Below are 21,664 nucleotides of genomic sequence, written 5' to 3' on the forward strand. Positions count from 1 at the left end.
TGAGCAATTCTTGCTCTGTAGTCAAGGTTATAGTCATCTTGAAAGACACTTCCCTGTTGGAAATAAGTACTTTAACAAAGTATTTGCTTATCTTTAGGCTATTTAACAACAGAGCAGGAAAATTTTTTTTATCAGGCTAAACAAGCAAAGCGTCGGTTTTAACTTTTAGAACATAAGCATCAATTTACAATACCATTCCAATCATGGGCAGCTGCACTGATTTAATGCTTGGGTTGTTTGCTGAGGTCTGACAGCATGTCTGAAAGACTATTGCGCAAAATGGAACTGTCACATGTATTTGTGCAAGACACAGTGAGTAAGGAGAGACATTGCCTAAAAATAGCACTGTCTGCATCCAATACATCTGAAAGAAAGACACAACCAAATAGTTTATAAAGTAGAATCTTTCGAATTATTGCCAATTATTTAAGAAAACTGCAGGTGCTCACTTTAGCTGGATTCTCGAGGTGTGGGTGTTACACTACACCAAGTACCAATGACAAAACAACGCAACTAAAGTCATCCAAGTAATCCAAGAAGCCTTAGTGGATTGCATTTCATCAACTATCATTCTTAGCTATAATAACTAACAATTTTTTGTTTTACAAACACAATTTGACAAACTCAGAAATCCCCAAAATGAACTCACAAATGGTATTTGTAAACACAAAAATAATGCTTACCCTAAGTGCATTTGTTAGTCAAAGTTAAGGAGAAATGTAGAATGAATCTAGGCCATGTTTATGCACATCTCAATTTTACAGGCTGCAATATATGTTTTTTCACTGTTGTAGGCAAGAGGTAATAATAATAATAATAATAATAATAATAATAATAATAATAATAATAATAATAATAACAATAACAATAACAATAATAACACATATACTCTTGCATTCTATCTGCAATAATAACATAAAACAATATTGATAAATTGAATATTTGTAAAATTACTATTCATATCGCTGTGCACCTTGTGAGTATATTGCTAAAAATACGTGCATAAAAGGGTCATAAATATGCCTTACATCTGGCACTGTTCACAAGACCTGACTCTGGGATTTGGTCTCTGCTAAAACCCTCAATCAGGGGCTTTCCAGATAATTGTGTAAAAATCCCCTGGTGTGAATGGCTATTCTACTTATAATTGAAAAGACAACATTTTAGATTTAAGTGTCCTGGATTATTATTATTATTATTATTATTATTATTATTATTATTATTTAATACATTGCTATAGTATAAATTAAACATTATTAATTAATTAAATAATTAATTAATTTTTAAATAATTATTCGATTGATGTGTTCAGCAGCTATCAGAAGTTAAAAAAAATGTGTCCTGAGCATTAGAGTGCTAGTTTATTTAAATATTTTACTAAAATCTACTTACTTTCAGCACAGTCACTCTTTAGATCACTTTTTCTAGGACAGTAATAGCTTTGCCACTGTCATCAGGAGTCACATCACAGCCATAGTTGTGAAGGGATATAGACATGTGACCATTTAAACATTTCTTCAAAATGTGTAATCGTTTCTTGTGATTATTGTAGTATAAGTTAGTATATGGTAAAAGGCACAGCGGTCATGGTAATGTAGAGATATTGTACGTTGTCCAGTTAACACACATTTCATTTTTTAGTGATTTAAAAGGTTTACATTCCCACCCAATGTCTTTTGTACAACTGTGTACAAGTAAATACAAGGGGGGGGAAAAGAAGCTTTAATTAGGTGTTACAATTTTTCGTGACTGCAAATAATAGAGGATTACCTCCAAATCCCAGATGTAACTATGATATTGTTATATTCCATTTATTTAGCAAAGCAACGCACAGAAGTGCATATCAAAGGTCACTGGAACAAAACTCATTTACAGTTATTCATAGCCAGGGAACACAAAGTCCAGCTCATACAGTGAACATTGTTCTGATTTTCTATTAGGTCCACCCACTTCCAGTTCTGTTTCCCAGAATAAGATACAATAATCAGTAAATGTCATGTTTCATCATTTCATTTACTGTTCCTTTATTTACCATTTTCTAAATCTAGAGAAATAATGAACTTATATTAAAGGTTGAATATCTGTAAGATTGCATATGTGCAGATACTGAAACTTGTTTAGCAGCAATATGAAGCTGACGCTATTTTCTGATTTATGACAATTTGATAAATCCATGATTATATTTATGAGCATAAAATATTTATTCTGAGGCTAGCATTGAGTCAAACATAACTTTGATAGCCATGTGTGTGGCAAAAGCAAAACAGAGCACAACATATAAACAGATGGAAGTTTCTGAATAGGGCTTTGGTTATTTTCAATGCAAAGTTTAATGAAAGACAGTATTCACTATTCTTTTAGCTATTACCCATTTTAGGGGTGGAAACCGAACATAACGAGAAGGTTTGTGCACAAAACGTTATGGCTTTAGTTTCATTTCATTTCACAATTTTCATTATAACATTCATCATTATAACATTTAGTATTTGCCTTCAAAGACGCCCAGAAATTTGTACAACCTTGCTAGCAGTTACATTTTAGTTTCCTGTGCTAATGGTACAGTGGCTCAGCAGGGCTTCTTTGTGTCCCTTTTGCAGAGATCTAGAGATCTATGAGCTGCAGAGTCGAACAGAGATAATGTAATGCACCCTTCTATGGAAAGTGAAAGTGTTGTGGTGAAATTGTGTTTTGTTGCTGAAGGAGGCGTTTCTCTCACCGAGGGTGGCAATAAGCATATTGACCTGCACAGTGAGCATCCTGTCAGCAGTTTTTAAGAAAAGCATGAAGATTAATCTCTCTGTGAGCCAAAGCAATGGTCAATTACACCCCACCATTGTCTATTGTGCAGTTATAACTGCTGGGCCCTGATTCTATCCTGAATTGCCATTGTATTTATTTCCATTATGACCATTATATAAACCATGAATGTCCACATTATATTCTTGCATAATAGATCAAGCCTAAATCGCTCTCTCTCTCTCTCTCTCTCTCTCTCTCTCTCTCTCTCTCTCTCTCTCTCTCTCACACACACACACACACACACACACACACACATGCAAGGCCTTTTGATTCATCTTTACATACTTGTCAAGACACTACATACTGTATTAATGTAAACTTATTTAAAACAAAAAAGTATCATTCCAGGGAACTGAACAAACATTTGCAGTTTTGCAACATTTTTATAAGGACTGTTGCACTTGGTTTTGGTTTTGATACAGCAGCTCCTTCAAAGGATGTGGTTGAGGGTATCCACTGCTTATCAGATATTCAGTTTATTTAGCGGTAAGATGCTGATGCGCAACAATGCACAACTCCACAGACAAGTTTCTTGATGACTACAGCATATATTCATCTATTCTGCAAAACAAAGAAGACCATCTATTGTACAAAAGGTCAGGGTGAGTTGATGGAGTATGAAAGCAGTTTTTTGATTGCCGACACATCGTCTTTGTAAAATTAAGCCATTTGGAACTGCTTGTGTTGCACACGTTGCCAACCATAAGGGAGTCGTGAAATGCTTCAATATTGTGTTTCTTGGTCATTATTCTCTTCATAATTTCAATGGGCATTGAGGGGCAGAGACAGAGAAGTGACAAAATAATCTTATTTATAATATATGATAATGTACTCTTGGACATGGCAGGAATCTATCTGTATTACTTGTTACAGTTTTGAACTAAGTTCCTTGACAGTTAATTGTAAATGATAAGCTAGTGCAGCTAGTCTTTTGTCCAAATTCCTTGTCTAATCATCTCCCAGTTGATATATATTATATATTAATATATACGTTGTTTTTTGTTTTATCATTACATGCTCCCCCATGCAAGCAAATTATGCTCTTTGGGGAACTTGCATCTGAGGCTGCCTGTGTTTTTTTCACTTCAAATTCACCTTCTCCCACTCTAACAGTACTACGACCAGTCTTCCTGGGGGGGGGGGGGGGGGGGGGGGGGGGGGCGGGGGATTTAATAACCTCAGCAATACTTTTCAGAGCTGTGTGATGCATGACAGTGAGCTGGCAGGGCTTATATGAGGAAGTGACTGCCGGCTCTTCTTCACCAGGGGTTAAAATTACATTCCACGAATCTTGGGAGTGTTTGTTATTACACATTGCAAACAGCTGCTTTTATTCCAATTTTTTAAATAGCAACTGTCAACTTTTGGGACAGTCACAAATGATACATAAATGTTCTTATTTTTGTGTACTTCTGTCATGTCTTCAGCTGATCACAGTTATACTGTGTTTGGCGCTGTTTAACTCATCATAGCAGAAAATGTCTGAGCAGTTGAGGAAGCAGTTCTATTCAGAAATTAAAGGGTTCATTTCTGAGGTGCACTGACTCACAGCTGTGATCAGGCATATTTATTTTCCTCTGCTTATGTTATTCCTTTATCCTACGCCTGTGTACATTACTCAATATTTTTTGAAAACCAAATATGGGTACCCTAGGCCAGGGGTTCCCAGGCTCAGTCCTGGGGCCTCCCTGTATATGCTGGTTTTTGTTCCAACCACAATCACAATCCCATAATTTTAACAAGCTACTCATTTTTCTTAATTAGGTGCTTTTCCTGTTTTCCTTATTGTGCCAGGTGTCCACACTTTCATCAATTAGAAGCCTATTGATTCACCTCAGTCTTTAGTTTGTTTAAGTACCTCTTTTTATGCAATTGACATACTGAGCACAAATATGAACATGGGGATTTTATTCTTTATGGCATGCATACTGTAAGGGAAAAATGAGAAATTACTGTTTACATATTTACTCGCTTTTATATAAGCTTAAGAAATCATTTTAAATTTATTTTCTGTCTAACTGAGAATTATTGGGAATGCATAGCCCCTCCTGTGCGTGTTCCTATTTTCCCCAGAAAACTGTCTCTGCATTTCTCCATTGTTTTTAGTCACTGTGACATGATAGCCTTGAAGAAGTCAGAACGTCTAAACAAGTCTGTATCTCAGAAATACAGTGTTTTTAACCAATCAGGGACAAGCAGCAAAACAGTTTGAGACAGACAGGTTTTGCAAAAATTCCAGAACCCGCCTTTCACCTACTTTTAACTGTATAAAATGAATGGCTTTTCCCCTGTTCTGGGAGCTTTCATACAGACGTGTTGTGGCACTATGTGGATTCTCCTATTCGGCCGAATAAAGGTATCTGAACTGAATATTGTGTGTAAGTCTGTTGGACTCTTCTCACTGACCGGGGAAAAGGTAATTTCCACCACAATACCTATTTCTGACATAATGTGGTTTAAGTGGGTAAATAATCTCTCTAAATGTGGAAAGTATCTCATCAATAAAAAAATAACAGCTTGTTAAAAATTCTGGGATTGTGACTGGTTGGAACTCCAACCAAGTTGGAGAACACCTGCTCTAGCCAAATCTCTGATTAGCTGTTATTTTGATGTCATTGTGTGGTTTCTATTGCAGAGCAAGCTACAGCTACTTGAACAGAGTTTGTATCAGTGCTCAGCTTTAGAGGTACAAAAACAAGATGTGTAGTCCTTGATAGTGTGGAGGTTTCGAAGGTGTAGCATGTTCAAAATGTTCAGGCCTGAGGCAGAGTTGAGTTGAGGGGGTGCATTGAGATGTTCAATCTGTACAGGAGGTGGTATGCACTGTATAGTATGTAGGTTATGCTATGGTGAGGCAGGTGAGCGTTGTGGACAAACCACAGCTGGTGAAGGAACCACCCCCATGCACGTAAAGACAATACCACTGCTGGACAGGGAGGCCACCGAAGCCACATGCTAAATGTTTATCTGTGTGATGCTTGCATGTGTATTTCCGTCTGTCATGGAAACACAGAGAATAGACACCCCTGCCAGGTAGAGGTGTCCTTCTCGTAAACAGCTGCCTACGAAAAGTACAGATTCAGTCCTAGAGCCAATCAAAAGCAGGGGCAAAATCTGGCAATAAGGGGGGGGGTGTTGGTACAAATAATGATGCACAAAACTTCAGAGATAGAGATTACCTCCTATTTTCACTCACGGTGGCAAGGCGAGTGTGATAGCATCTCTATTTTATGAAATCGTGTGGTTGCCAATTGTGGAGTAGATAAATAAATGTGGCTTCCATTGCTCTGTGTGGGTGCTGAATTTAGGCCGTAATGGTTATTGAGCCCTTTTGTTCACAAGTTTTGAAACCTGTAAGTGCATCCATTGTGTGGGTGCTAAGCAGCCAACAGTAGAGCTGATTCGTTGATCGTGTCTACAGGAACAGAAGTCCAATCATGTAGGCTAGTTAGGTTTGTTGCATACACAGAACCACATAGACCAGGCTTTCTCCCAAACTGAACACTCAGGGTGACCGTGCTTTTTTGATCAAGGTAATCAAAGACAAGCCAGAGCATGCACCTGCTTTATTGCTGCACATGCATATTCATCACAGAAGATGGATATTACATTACATTACATTACATTCATTTGGCAGACGCTTTTATCCAAAGCGACGTACAAGAAGTGCATTTTCATGATCGTAGACAACTGCTGAACACGGGTTCAGTAAGGTACAATTACTTATTTTGTACAGCTATTTCTAGCCGAGAACAATGAACACTATCCTGGTCTAACATCTGCAAAGCCAAACTAGGCAGAAGATTAAGCTAGAGTATTAGGACAAATACAATTTACCAAGAAGTGCAGGGAGGGGGCAACATGTAACAAGTGACAGGAAAAAGGGTTTTTTTTTTTATTTTTTTTTTTTAATATATATATACACAGCATGGTGGTGGTTATTCTAGGTATAGTCTGAAGAGATGAGTCTTCAGGCCACGGCGGAAGATGGATAGTGAGGGGGAGGTTCGGAGAGGGACGGGGAGTTCGTTCCACCACTGGGGAGCTAGGGTGGAGAAGCTCTGTGATCCCTTTGGGCGGGTGGGAGGGGTTACAAGACGCCCTGCTGCTGCAGAGCGGAGTGGTCGAGCAGGCACATAGAATTGAGTCATGTCCTGCAAGTAGATGGGGGCTGTCCTGTTGGCGGCAGTGTAGGCAAGGGTCAGGGCTTTGAATCGGATCCTGGCAGCGACCGGTAGCCAGTGAAGTGATCGCAGCAGAGGAGTGACGTGGGAGAATTTGGGGAGGTTGTAGATGAGCCGGGCAGCGGCATTCTCAATCATCTGTAGTGGCTGTATGGCACAAGCTGGCAGGTTTGCAAGGAGAGAGTTGCAGTAATCAAGGCGAGAGGTCACCGTAGCCTGGACGAGCAGCTGGGTGGAGTGCGTCGTCAGGTATGGTCGAATCCTCCTGATGTTGTATAGGAGGAATCTGCAGGACCTTGATGTTGCCTTGATGTGCTCCTTGAGGTCCAGTTGGTCATCCAGGACCACCCCCAAGCTCTCGGCAGAGTGAGAGGCAGTCACTGTGGTGCCATCAACCGTGATTGAAAGTTCACGAAACAAGGAGGTCTTGTACGGGAAGAAGAGCAGCTCAGTTTTGTTGAGGTTGAGCTTCAGATGGTGGCTGGCCATCCAGGTGGAGATGTCAGCCAGGCAGGAAGAGATCTTATCATTGACCAGTGTGGCCGAGGGGGGGAAAGAAAAGAAGAGTTGTGTGTCATCTGCATAACAATGATAGGATATCAGTTGTTAAATGTCAGACTGTGTTGGAGTTTTTAAGTAAAGTTATAACAACCCTGTTTCTTAGTCTGCAAAGAAATTAAAGTGCAGGAACCTGAACACTGTTGCAGTACTCATAAGGCAGCGTGCCTTGCCTAGATCAAAAGACAGAAGCTAGCCCAAAATACAAAATTAACATGTCAAAGAAAAACGGTCAAAAGGAAAATGTTTTCAGCATCATCAATCACTGGCAATTTACTTCTGTACTTTTGAAATATGCACAGATATAGTGATAAAGTTCTGTTCAGTCATTCATTTTTATTGCAAAGAAAAAATCTGATGACATTACAAACTTTTAATCAAACTCTTACAGAGCTTCTGTGCATTGTCAGTAGTTAATTCACCGTCTACCTCTTCTTTTATTAATTGATTCATTTTTACCTTTGATTAGATGAATGGGATTGTTTGCCAACAATATTTTTGGCAGAATCACAGCACCCCGTGAGAACCCTTTTGGTGCTGTGGAAAGCCCCTAGAAGCCTGTGGTCAGTGAGCCGAAGAGGTGGGCGGCAGCAGCATCTTGCTCCGTGGAGCTTTGTGTCACGGCTGGCAAATATGCGTATTAAAATACTTTGATCATATCGACACTCATAATATTAAAGCAGACTACTCACAATTTAAAATGAAGCCTATTATTATTAAGATAAAGACTATTTTCATCAACATTCAGCACAGAATTCTGTTTTCAGAAATTTTTTACCTTGTTTTATATAATTTTTAAAAATATATTTCTTATAGCAATATTGTGCATTGCAAATTCTGAGGGATCTGGAGGAATGTTTTAGATAATTAGATAGACATTGTATTTATCCCGGTGGGAAAATTGGCTGTCAGCAAGAAAGAACAAACAACAATACATTAAAGTTACATTTAAAAATTAAATTAAAACTACATTACATGGTAAGATGGCAAGAAGCACATGCAACACGACACTGTGAAAACATCAGCAGATGGACCTTGTTACAAAGTGCCTATAACTAAACTGTGAGTGCATGTGTGTGTGTGTATGTGCGTGTGCTTGTGCGTGTGCATGTGTGTGTGTGCGTGGGGGGGTGAGCGGGTGGCTGACTGGTAGTGGAGCCTTGGGGTGTAATGGGGAGAGGGGGTGTTGTCAGGGCTGTTCTACTACCCACACATTCCTCCTGTTGTTTACTGATAATGATTCTCGCACAGCGGGGGAAACAGCTTGGTCGCTAGTTTCCTGTCGCCTTTATTCTGAGGTTGGTCCATTCCCAGAAATGACATTAGAACCATTGGAATCAAAGGGCCAAACTAAAAGCAGCAACCTCCAAACTGTTTCCATTCTCAGTGCAGAGGGGTTTCACCTATTCATTGTTCAATTTGAAAACGTGGTTATATTTGGCAGTTGAGTAAGAATCACCCCAGTCCCTTTTTCACTACCTACACAGCAACTCAGTAATGAATCTCACTCATTATTACGGGTTATACATTTTCACCAGCTTAGAGACAGGCAGGAAGCTGTTATCTGCTGGAAAGAAAAGCCCTAAGAAGAACAACGATGTGACGATGTAATTAAAGAAAACTGTTTATTTGGAAAATCAGCTCAGGCAAATACAGTATGTTCAAATGGAACTCAAATGGGAATATTGCTTGATGTGTAATTTTTTGGAGGTGTGTTCACTCTTAAATCTTTGACTTCCACAATTCCTTGAACATAGTGCAAATTACTTCCTGTTTTTTCTTAATTCTTTATTCTATTAGTCTCTTATTAGACAGTTCAGACACCAAAGAGTATATTATTCATTTGGCACTGTAGACTTTTGGTTCAGCCATCTTTGAGGAGCTTTCAATACTGACGCAAGAGACGAGAGCTTCAATGAAATTAACTTTGCATCTTCCGGAACCTCCACCACAGTTTTCCTCCAGTGTAATTTCTAAGCGTGCTTGTTCCGTTAGGGAGGGAGTTCTCTTTGATCACTGAAACCACTTCCTTGCCAGAGCTTTGCCAAAACATGACTTCAATTATCATTACCTGACAGCTGACATGCTTGTTACATTAGGTTAAGATCATTTCCATAAACAAACACATAAGCAGAAAGAATGGCAGAGGTGAGAGGTTGCAGCAATGAGTATTGTTAAATGAGGCTGGATATTCAAAATTGGAGAGAATGGGGGGTAAAACATTTTTAAAAATGAGTAAATGTGATATTCAAAAAGGTGAAGGACAGATAATATTGTCATTAGGCAGAATCAGCGGCCTGATTAACATGTTTTCAATACAGTACTGCTGATGAACTGAAAACGCCTTGTAGTCTTAGACTTGTATTTCACTTTTTACGTTTTTTCTCTTTACTAGATTCAAATTTTCTGAAAAGCATTTTGCCGCTTCGCAGTGCTCCGAAACATTCTCACTGTGGCCCTGAGGTGGGGGGAGCCGTAGCAAAGATGGCCAGGAAGTTTCGGCTCCCATCTTGCTTATCTACCTTGTGCACATCCACAAAGCCCACGGCATTCAGGGCTTCCATGTAAGGCTCTGGTTCTATAGACATGCCCTGGAAGAAGCCCTGCCTGACCCCACCCCTGAGGAACGCCATGTCCACTGTGGCTACCATCTTTGCACCTGCAGATTATCAAAATATACGTTTACCATGTAAAATGAGCATTATTACATTACATTACATTACAGGCATTTACAGTAGCAAACGCCTTTATCCAGAGGGACTTACACCACATTTTCACATAGGTCTAATTGCATTTTGCAGTATACCACTGCTCATCTCTCTGGATAGAAGCGCCTGCCAAATGACTGTAGTGTATATTGATGATGTAATATCATGTAAAGAACACAGTACTGGCTATAGTGTTACTGTGCCGTACTTCTGCTTACCTGGCTTCATGACCCTGAGTAGCTCGGTGGCAGCAGCAGTCTTGTCGGGCCAGTACATGTGGCAGTTGGAGTGGTAGACTCCATGGATGCATTTATCAGGTAGGGGAATGCTCTCCACCTTCCCCCGCAGAAGGTGCACTTTACCTGCACCCAGGTGAGAAGCCAGCCGCTCCTGTGCCACTTTGTGCATGTACTCAGAAGGGTCCAGACCAAACAGCTTGCCCTCCGGGCCCGTCATAAACTTTGTGGCTTCATGCAATCCAATACCAGCCCCGAACCCTACCTGAGAGGGCAACAGCCAATCAGTAGTCACCACAAAGTGACCAGTTATGAACAACCACCAAAAACAACAAATCAGCTATGAGTAAGGAACAGCCTTGTCAATTGTAACAACAAGGTAAGGAATGACAATGAAGGTTTGAATGCAATGATGATGCATACTCTTGCCTTGGTTACACAGGCAGAGTACAGCTATACAGTGGCATTGAGGTAGGTAGGTTTGCGCTATGTGTTGTGGTATGCATTATTGTTCATCATATAAATATGTGTGTGGGATGATGGGTTTATTTTTACCTCCAGGATATTGTGGTCAGGTTGTATTTGACAAAGTTTTACAGCATTCTTCATCAGGCATGTGTTGCTCACTTCCATACACTGCCAGACAAAGTGACCCATGATGCTTTTCTTTGGATGAGACAGCTGGCTTGTAATTGCATTAGCCAGGAAGGCTGATCCACACACCGTGCAGGAGGACCAAGGATGTCAAATTAAAAAGAGGGAAATGAAAGGAGAGAAGGTCCACAGCCAAATCTTGACAAATAACATCACAACATTAACATCATATAGTAGCATGACAATGGTCTGGATCAATAATTGCCTCATATAAAATGATTCAATGCAATCATTAAAAACTGCAAAATCATCATAGTGAACAGTAGCAAAGCTGCAAATTGTCAACATTACCTGGGCACTGAGAAATACCCGTTAATTTAGCTACAGTCATATTAGTAATCTGCTTTTTCATCATGTAGGTGGTCCTGGTTATTATTTTGCTTCTGAAAAAGAAAAGAAAATATTGATTGATTCAATATGGATTGAAATAATGTCAATGAATCGAGTGCTAATCAATGAATAGTTCTTGTTAATAAAAGTACAATGAAAAATGAAAAGGTTTACTATTGCACAATATGATGATTATTCCAGATATTTTTCATCTGAATATAATTTTCTGTGCTTATTTATCTGACCTACCAAGGAAGGGAGTTGTTTTTGGTTGTCAGGTTTCTAGGATTACAGGCAGAAATCATAAGATTGTTCAAAAAACAAATGGAGCCCAGAATAAATCAAACTTCATCCTCAACCTTATCTTATAAATAAATGAAAGTAATGCTTTATCTCCTTCATCATCATAGTTTGGCGAGTTGGTGTTGACTGGACTGGCCAAACTGTGCTTGTGAAGAAAAGAAATAAGGATTGCATTTGACTTTGATTTAAGTTAAAGCCAAATGTATTTTGAATCTGGGTCTACACTTTTCCTCCACATAACATTATTTCATATGAGAGAAGAAAAACAGGCTCTATAAAACATTTAAGGCATAAAGCATTTAACAAATAAAACAGTTAACAAATAAAACAGCTAAAACATGGATACTCAAATCTGGACCTCAAATCCGAATCCCGTCCTGGTTTTCTTTCCCCCCAAGCAATTAACTAAACAATTAGCGCTACTGATTGGCCAGACTGTATTCACACCTGACTCCCAGGAAAGGGAGGGTGGAAAACCAGGTCTCGGACCCCAAGAGCCGTGATTTGAGTACCAGGGAGCAAAAACATACAAGGCAAAGAAGTGAGTCCAAAATGGAGTTATTAGAGCATCCAGCAATCTGGCAGAATAAACTGACCTGCTTGATCTTTAGGTACTCGCACAGGTCCCAGAATGCAGGAGAAGCAAATTCAGTCACAGACCTTTGTCAGACCCAAGCTCAACGTTCCTCTCCAGTGAATATGTTTAAATAGAGACAATGTCAGTGCAGCATTTTATACTGAGTTCCCAGAACATGCGCGTGGTAAGGGGGGCGTGGTTTGTGCGTTGGCTGCAGAGAGAGAGTGGGCGGGGCGGCTCTCGGACTGTATGCCACAACTGTTAAGGATTGCTAATCAGCACCGCTCTTTAAATGTAATTGTTTAACAATGTGCTGATTACCTTGACAGTGAGCCTGGGTGCTTTAAAGGTGTTCTCGGAGACAGACGGGGGCTGGTGACGGAGGATGTGCTGCACGGAGGAAGTGGTGTATAGAGAAAAACCCTTGTTAAATAAATTGTTGGAAAAGCCGGGTGTTCGGCTAAAAATAAAAAGACGTGCACCATACGAACTCGTCTCTCTCTCTTTATATCCTGAGCGGTGGCACTCACCTCGCCACAGTGGTGGCCCGTGAGGGGGGAGCAACTGGTATCGGAAGAAAGAGAGACAGCCACGCGAAGTAAAAAAAAAAAAAACTCCGGGATCGATCCCAACCTGAACCGGAGAGAAGTGGGGCAGCCTCTCATAGCGCTGTCGCGGATGCTGGAGGGGATGGCTCAAATGCAGGAAAGGCAGGCGGTGGTGCACGCTGAGCAGGTGGAGGTGCTGCATGCACAAGCCTTCCTCCAGACGCAGGCGCTGTGACAGCTGGCCACCGCCGGCGAAGCCAGCTCCTGGGACCACCAGTCCCGTCCTCAGCTCCGGATCCATCACCCAAAAATGACCGCCGAGGATGATGTCCAGGCGTTCATTGAGAGCTTTGAGGTGGCAGCGGAGGCGTGCCAGTGGCCCTTGGAGGAGTGGGTGGTATGTCTCCAGCCCCTCTTAATGGGCGAAGCTCAACAGGCGGCGCATGGGCTGCCGCCCGGTGCCCGGGCAGATTACAACTCAGTGAAGAGGGCGGTTCTGGACCAGCTTGGCTGCAGCTCAGAAGATCAGCGGCGTGGGCCGGAGGGGACAGCCAACTGGGTTCGGTGCCATCGACCAACTAATTTAGACGGGGCCGTCACTCTGGCGGAGGACCACCTGGCGCTCTACCCAGGCTCCCAGCAGCAAGAGCGGCCGGAACCAGCACCCAGGAGGAGACCCCCTCCTCGTGCTGGGCCTAATCCTTTTCCCCGTGCCACGCCCCCTCTCCTCCCTTGACCTAATCTCCCCTCTACTTCTTTTCCATCTCCAGATCCAGGCTCAGTGGCAGGGGGCTCCGCCTCGCAGAGGGCTCCTCAGGCGCTCGGACCGGGGTGTTGGCGGTGCGGACAGCCGGGTCATCTGTGCCACGACTGTCCTATCATGGAAGTGGGGCAGCTGGTCCGGGTGGTCGGGCCGCCCACTTCTGCTCCCAATCTGGAGGGAGCGTACTGCATCCCGGTAAGGGTGCAAGGGAGTGAACACCGGGCGCTGTTAGACTCAGGGGCTATGCAGTCCATGATACAGCAAAGCCTGGTTCGAACCGAGGCATGGGTAAAGGCATCCTGGGTTTCCGTTCGGTGTGTGCATGGGGATGTGCACGAGTATCCTGTGGTGGCCGTGGAAATTCGTTACTAGGGAAAATCGCATATTCTGAAGGCTGCTGTTAGCTCCCGGCTCTCGCACTCCCTAATTTTGGGCACTGATTGGGCGGGGTTTCAACAGATTTCTAGGGACCTGTTTGGGGTGCGATCACGACTGATAGGGACGTGTGACGTCTGTGCTGTTGACGGTGGTGACGCAGGGCCATCCGACACGACCGAGGGGGCGGCGGACGCAGGCGAGTCTCAGGTTGAGACTCCCCGGGTCCCTGTGTTCCACCCCGCGGAGGATTTCCCACTCGAGCAGTCTCGGGACGACACCTTACGCTTTGCCTATGACCAAGTGATGCGCATTGATGGTCACCAGGTGCGCCCCGACGCAGTACTCTCTCACCCTTATTTTTCTATCATTAGGGACAGGTTGTATCGAGTGTGTCGTGACGCTCAGATCGGTGAAGAAATGACCCAGTTGTTGGTACCAAAAAGCCGCCGGGAAATGGTTTTCCAGGCGGATCATTACAACCCCATGGCGGGGCACTTAGGGTATGATAAGACACTACACCGTATAATGGCTTGTTTTTATTGGCCGGGCATTTGGGCAGACGTACGTCGGTAGTGTGCATCCTGTCCCGAATGTCAATTAGTAAATACCTCGGTCACCCCAAAAGCGCCGTTGCGCCCCCTACCCTTAACAGAGGTCCCGTTTGATAGACCTGGACCTCATCGGGCCATTTGAATGGAGCAGCCAGGGCTACCGTTTCGTATTGGTCTTGGTGGATCATGCGACCCAGTATCCCGAAGCAGTGCCATTGCGCAATATTTCAGCTAAGAGTGTTGCACAGGCTCTGTTTCAGCTTATCTCCCGCGTCGGAATCCCGAAAGAGATTCTGACGGACCAGGGCACTTTGTTTATGTCACGCACACTAAACAAGCTATACGGCTTATTGGGCGTCCGGTCTATTAGAACCAGCGTGTACCATCCCAAAACGGATGGGCTCGTTGAATGTTTTAATAGAACTTTGAAGTCCATGATTTGAAAGTTTGTTCACGATGATAGCCACAATTGGGATAAATGGTTAGTCCCTCTATTATTTGAAGTGCGCAAGGTTCCCCAGACCACCACGGGATTTTCTCCCTTTGAGTTATTATTCGGTAGAAAGCCGCGGGGAATATTGGACCTAGTTAAAGAAAGCTGGGAGGATGGTCCAAGCCCCAGTAAAAGTGAGGTACAATACGTTATGGACCTACGAGCAAAACTCCATACACTGGGTCGGTTGTCACGGGAGAATTTGCTCGAGGCTCAGGAGCATCAGCAGAGGCACTATAATAAAGGGACGAAACTATGACAATTCGACCCGGGAGATAAAGTCCTGGTATTACTTCCAACCTCCAGTACAAAATTGCTCGCCAAGTGGCAAGGTGGTCACACGACGACTTGGAGAAGGTTGACTATGAGGTGGAGTGTACTGATAGAGGGAGCCAAACAGATTTATCACATACTTAGGCTACAATCTGCCAAAATATAATCATATATCAACAATGAGTAACTCTGTGGACAAAGAATCTGGCAAATAATAGTATTAGTGGGGAATTTAGCAATTCACAATATATCAGATTAACATTGGTGCCTGAAGAGATATGGTGTTTCTAGAGAAAATATCTATTTATTGAATGAATCCAGTCTTAACTGTTAAAACCTCAAAGTCATTAAAGATTTTTGACATCACTCATTTTGCAATTGATTTATTTTATATTTATAAAGTCTAAATAGTGAAAAGACGTTCGCGCATTCAGCCCAATTATGGCTCAGGTACTACAAGAACAAAAACAGATAAATAATAAAGGAAGAACTTGGCACACTGAGTATATTGCAAATCTAGTTTAATTAGTAGTTAGTAATTAGTAATTAATTAATTAATTAGTCTAAAATTAGACAAGTGAACATAAAAACAAGCTGCGTGGATTTTTTGCAGACCTGGAGGTCAATTTCACTGGCTTGGACCAGATAACATTGTTGACATATTTGCATGGTACTACAGCCAGCTGCTATCATTTCACTGATTAGTGTTTCTTTGTAGAAACAAGACCAGCTGTACCGCAAAAGCATAGGATTGACAAACTGAACTTGTAAGAAACCCCGCAGATACACCAAACAGTGCATCGAGGTCACCAACAGTGAGAAACCAGAACTTGTCATGTCGAGGTCACCAACTGCAAGGTAGCCCTCCACGAACAGCGGGAGTATCTGAATGGCAACGGAATGCGTGTAGTCTTACCCGGTGCTACTGGAACGAGATTAATTTAATGTTATCTTGATTATCGAACTCCAAAATACTGTTTTAACCTTTCCTCTGTGCTAACAGTTATGCATAAATGGCGGAGACTGCTGTCCATCAATAGTGTTTCTCTATAAAGATTGCTATCCAACTTGGTAGACATGGACATGTCTTTGGTTTGTGTAGCATGCATAAATACAACTATGTATCCTGCTATGACACTGTTGTATAGGCAAGTACGAGGCACAGATATCCTGAGTTCTGTTTGTATGGGAGGACCTAAGTGTGCAGTGGTAAGAGTCAAAGAGGAATACCAGGTTAGACTGAACGCAGTTTATTGGTCAGTTTGTTCAGTAATAATGACAATATACAATGGCGCAAAAGTGTGTGTATAAATGGCTATACGCATATGCATATGCACAGGAGACCGTGTTAACCCCGGACTATTACACTCTTCCCATGATATATGAAAAGATCAAAGCAAAACATGAAATCATCAAATAAAGACACAATACTAACAAAACTGCATAGATCAATGATCTTGCTTGCATTGTAAGCATATCACACCAGGTTAATCTTTGTAGCTGAGACACCAACTTGTTCCCCATGACATCGATTGGAGAACTGAAGTTTTACATAATGCTGACTCAGTTGGATGTTTTGCAACTGAGCACTGTCTCTCTATCATACTTGCTGACTCTCTGTCAGCACAGTAACCAGTCTGTTTTCTTTTGGAGGTCTGATAAGGAGCACACTTCTGTGAACTGCCTTACAATTTCACATACTGTATCTGTTTTTTAAAGGAAACTATGCCCTTTCAAGAATAAGAAGCACATGCTGAAGGAACATCAAAGATATTTAATGTGCATGTACGAGGCTGAAATTGGGCACCAAGTCTACATAAACAATCCAAAATGTTTTCTAGCCTACATAGAAATATTTGGTATTAATTGAACAGACAGGTTTTCACACACTTTGCGCATTTATTAAAGGCAGAATTATGCTACATCAGGGGTGGCACGACAGCTACAGATGTGGTGGGGCCAAATTTGTATGACCTTTTCAGACTAGGGGGAATGCTCCCCCTGGGAGAAAAAAATGCACACGTGTGAGACAATTTTCTGATTTTTGATGCACTCAAGAGGCTTGGAAAGTGCCATTAATTAGTTATTGCAAGCTCTGCAGAGATCAACTTAGGTTCTTTAGGTTATTTATCACAAACTGTTGTAAAATATGCAATGATATCTAATGAACTGCATACATGCATACATGCCCTACTTAAAAGCCAGCATGGAATAAAACCAAAACTGCATTTATAGTACATTGTGTTAATTGAAAATCTCATTTTGTCCTGTTTTTTCTTAAATTCTCTTATTTTTTACCAGTGATGAGGATGTTGTGTTGTGTTAAGAGTGATGTCAGAGCCCTGTTGTGTCCTGTGATGTGTATGTGGGTGGCAGTTAAGCATTGCTTCAGTATACATCCTGCTGTATAAATGGGAGCAATTATGCTATGTAATAAATAGCGTGAGTCGCTCGGGATAAGAGTGTCTGCTAAATGACTAATTCAATTCAATGCAGCGTAGCTTCGCAGTGCTCCGGAACATTCTGAGGTGGGGGGAGCCGTAGCAAAGATGGCCAGGAAGTTTCGGCTCCCATCTTGCTTATCTACCTTGTGCACATCCACAAAGCCCACGGCATTCAGGGCTTCCATGTAAGGCTCTGCTTCTATAGACATGCCCTGGAAGAAGCCCTGCCTGACCCCACCCCTGAGGACCGCCATGTCCACTGTGGCTACCATCCTTGCACCTGCGGATTATCAAAATATACGTTTACCATGTAAAATGAGCATTATTACATTACATTACATTACAGGCATTTACAGTAGCAAACACCTTTATCCAGAGGGACTTACACCACATTTTCACATAGGTCTAATTGCATTTAGCAGTGTTGCTATAAGCTACATGATACCATGACCAAATAGATATCCCGCATGACCTATGTTTGCCTGGCCGACCCTGTTTGTGCACCGCTGGCCTAAACAAGAAGTTGCTTCAAGTACAACTATTATAAGCAGTTTGGCGGAGTGCAGTAGGAACTACATGGGTCGCCTCTCCATTGAAAATATTTCCAGCGAGAGCGCAGTGGGAATGTTTGGTGTAAATCCGGGATAACTCACAATGATTTCACGACGCAATAGATATCCCCTCGTGACCCACAGTTTGTGCTCCGCTGAGATAGCTTATCTGTCTACTCATACGTTCTTTTGTAACAAAACAAATGACTGTTTGTTAGGTTAACATTACACTTAGTGATTATAAATGGGTCTCTGTGCATCCTTGGTGACATTTTGTATTTCTGACAGTAACACTGATGTTCTGTACCACTGCTCATCTCTCTGGATAGAAGCGCCTGCCAAATGACTGTAGTGTATACTGATGATGTAATATCATGTAAAGAACACAGTACCGGCTATAGTGTTACTGTGCCGTACTTCTGCTTACCTGGCTTCATGACCCTGAGTAGCTCGGTGGCAGCAGCAGTCTTGTCGGGCCAGTACATGTGGCAGTTGGAGTGGTAGACTCCATGGATGCATTTATCAGGTAGGGGAATGCTCTCCACCTGCCCCCGCAGAAGGTGCACTTTACCTGCACCCAGGTGAGAAGCCAGCCGCTCCTGTGCCACTTTGTGCATGTACTCAGAAGGGTCCAGACCAAACAGCTTGCCCTCCGGGCCCGTCATGAACTTTGTGGCTTCATGCAATCCAATTCCAGCCCCGAACCCTACCTGAGAGGGCAACAGCCAATCAGTAGTCACCACAAAGTGACCAGTTATGAACAACCACCAAAAACAACAAATCAGCTATGAGTACGGAACAGCCTTGTCAATTGTAACAACAAGGTAAGGAATGACAATGAAGGTTTGAATGCAATGATGATGCATAATCTTGCCTTGGTTACACAACCAGAGTACAGCTATACAGTGGCATTGAGGTAGGTAGGTTTGCGCTCTTGTTTTGTTTTGCATCATTGTTCATCATATAAATATGTGTGCGGGACGATGGGTTTATTTTTACCTCCAGGATATTGTGGTCAGGTTGTATTTGACAAAGTTTTACAGCATTCTTCATCAGGAATGTGTTGTTCACTTCCATACACTGCCAGACAAAGTGACCCATGATGCTTTTCTTTGGATGAGACAGCTGGCTTGTAATTGCATTAGCCAGGAAGGCTGATCCACACACCATGCAGGAGGACCAAGGATGTCAAATTAAAAAGAGGGAAATGAAAGGAGAGAAGGTCCACAGCCAAATCTTGACAAATAACATCACAACATTAACATCATATAGTAGCATGACAATGGTCTGGATCAATAATTGCCTCATATAAAATGATTCAATGCAATCATTAAAAACTGCAAAATCATCATAGTGAACAGTAGCAAAGCTGCAAAATGTCAACATTACCTGGGCACTGAGAAATACCCATGAATTTAGCTACAGTCATATTAGTAATCTGCTTTTTCATCATGTAGGTGGTCCTGGTTATTATGTTGCTTCTGAAAAAGAAAAGAAAATATTGATTGATTCAATATGGATTGAAATAATATCAATGAATCGAGTGCTAATCAATAAACGTACAATGAAAAATGAAAAAGTTTACTATTGCACAATATGGTGATTATTCCAGATATTTTTCATCTGAATATAATTTTCTGTGCTTATTTATCTGACCTACCAAGGAAGGGAGTTTGTTTTTGGTTGTCAGGTTTCTAGGATTACAGGCAGTACGAGTTGGTGTTGACTGGACTGGCCAAACTGTGCTTGTGAAGAAAATAAATAAGGATTGCATTTGACTTTGATTTAAGTTAAAGCCAAATGTATTTTGAATCTAGGTCTACACTTTTCCTCCACATAACATTATTTCATCTGAGAGAAGAAAAACAGGCTCTATAAAACATTTAAGGCATAAAGCATTTAACAAATAAAACAGTTAACAAATAAAACAGCTAAAAACATGGATACTCAAATCTGGACCTCAAATCCGAATCCCGTCCTGGTTTTCTTTCCCCCAAAGTAATTAACTAAACAATTAGCACTACTGATTGGCCAGACTGTATTCACACCTGACTCCCAGGAAAGGGAGGGTGGAAAACCAGCAGGTCTCGGACCCCAAGGGCCGTGATTTGAGTACCAGGGAGCAAAAACATACAAGGCAAAGAGGTGAGTCCAAAATGGAGTTATTAGAGCATCCAGCAATCTGGCAGAATAAACTGACCTGCTTGATCTTTAGGCACTCGCACAGGTCCCAGAATGCAGGAGAAGCAAATTCAGTCACAGACCTTTGTCAGACCCAAGCTCAACGTTCCTCTCCAGTGAATATGTTTAAATAGAGACAATGTCAGTGCAGCATTTTATACTGAGTTCCCAGAACATGCGGTAAGAAAAAAAAGATGTGTACAGAATGTCCAGATAGATTATAATCCACACTTCTATGCATATATATGATTGTATGTCTGCATATGTCACAAGATAGGATGAGTACATACATTACAAAACAGGAATGCAGTGTCCTGAAAGAATACTTTGATAAGAATTTTTTTTTCTTTTTTCTTATTGTACATAGCATAATAGTGTGTAAAGTTTTCTGTGTAGCTTTGGTTTCCGTAATTACAAGAGAATCAAAAATGGCTTAGGCTACAATCTGCCAAAATATAATCATATATCAACAATGAGTAACAAAGAATCTGGCAAATAATAGTATTAGTGGGGAATTTAGCAATTCACAATATATCAGATTAACATTGGTGCCTGAAGAAATATGTTTGAATCATTCACCAAAGCAATGCACTCAACGTGTTTCTAGAGAAAATATCCATCTATTGAATGAATCCAGTCTCAACTATTAAAATCTGAAAGTCATTAAAGATTTTTGACATCACTCATTTTGCAATTGATTTATTTTATATTTATAAAGTCTAAATAGTGAAAAGACGTCCGCACATTCAGCCCAATTATGGCTCAGGTGCTACAAGAATAAAAACAGATAGGCCTAAATAATAAAGGAAGAACTTGGCACACTGAGTATATTGCAAATCTAGTTTAATTAGTAGTATTAATTAATTTTTGTCTAAAATTAGACAAGTGGACATAAAAACAAGCTGCGTGGATTTTTTGCAGACCTGGAGGTCAATTTCACTGGCTTGGACCAGATAACATTGTTGACATATTTGCATGGTACTACAGCCAGCTGCTATCATTTCACTGATTAGTGTTTCTTTGTAGAAACAAGACCAGCTGTACCGCAAAAGCATAGGACTGACAAACTGAACTTGTAAGAAACCCCGCAGATACACCAAACAGTGCATCGAGGTCACCAACAGTGAGAAACC

At 41.5% G+C, this 21,664-nt stretch overlaps 2 protein-coding genes across 2 annotated transcripts; both read right to left on the reverse strand.

Annotated features, from left to right (window-relative positions):
* Positions 1-9,268: 9,268 nt before the first annotated feature.
* Positions 9,269-12,939, reverse strand: LOC118222964 (uncharacterized methyltransferase YdaC-like). The gene is made up of 5 exons (XM_035408958.1): positions 12,369-12,939; positions 11,431-11,522; positions 11,041-11,195; positions 10,468-10,750; positions 9,269-10,200 (listed from the first exon to the last, which is right to left on the reverse strand). Exons 2-5 carry the CDS (start codon positions 11,492-11,494, stop codon positions 9,989-9,991), a joined length of 714 nt encoding a protein of 237 aa, XP_035264849.1. The 5' UTR covers positions 11,495-11,522; positions 12,369-12,939; the 3' UTR covers positions 9,269-9,988.
* A 4,873-nt stretch (positions 12,940-17,812) lies between these two features.
* Positions 17,813-19,570, reverse strand: LOC118222965 (uncharacterized methyltransferase YdaC-like). The gene is made up of 3 exons (XM_035408959.1): positions 19,350-19,570; positions 18,778-19,060; positions 17,813-18,079 (listed from the first exon to the last, which is right to left on the reverse strand). The coding sequence occupies exons 1-3, from the start codon at positions 19,518-19,520 to the stop codon at positions 17,838-17,840; spliced, it is 696 nt and encodes a 231-aa protein (XP_035264850.1). The 5' UTR covers positions 19,521-19,570; the 3' UTR covers positions 17,813-17,837.
* Between the last annotated feature and the right edge of the window lie 2,094 nt (positions 19,571-21,664).

The sequence above is a fragment of the Anguilla anguilla genome, chromosome 3 (genome assembly GCF_013347855.1).
Source record: "Anguilla anguilla isolate fAngAng1 chromosome 3, fAngAng1.pri, whole genome shotgun sequence".
Taxonomy (NCBI): Eukaryota; Metazoa; Chordata; class Actinopteri; order Anguilliformes; family Anguillidae; genus Anguilla; species Anguilla anguilla.

Coding starts and splice junctions, on each gene's coding strand:
- LOC118222965 (XM_035408959.1), bottom strand. CDS start 19,520: ATGGTGTGTGGATCAGCCTTCCTGGCTAATGCAATTACAAGCCAGCTG. Junction 19,061..19,349: donor CTGACCACAATATCCTGGAG/GTAAAAATAAAC, acceptor TTGCCCTCTCAG/GTAGGGTTCGGGGCTGGAAT. Junction 18,080..18,777: donor ACTCAGGGTCATGAAGCCAG/GTAAGCAGAAGT, acceptor GATAATCCGCAG/GTGCAAGGATGGTAGCCACA.
- LOC118222964 (XM_035408958.1), bottom strand. CDS start 11,494: ATGATGAAAAAGCAGATTACTAATATGACTGTAGCTAAATTAACGGGT. Junction 11,196..11,430: donor GGGTATTTCTCAGTGCCCAG/GTAATGTTGACA, acceptor TGTGTGGATCAG/CCTTCCTGGCTAATGCAATT. Junction 10,751..11,040: donor CTGACCACAATATCCTGGAG/GTAAAAATAAAC, acceptor TTGCCCTCTCAG/GTAGGGTTCGGGGCTGGTAT.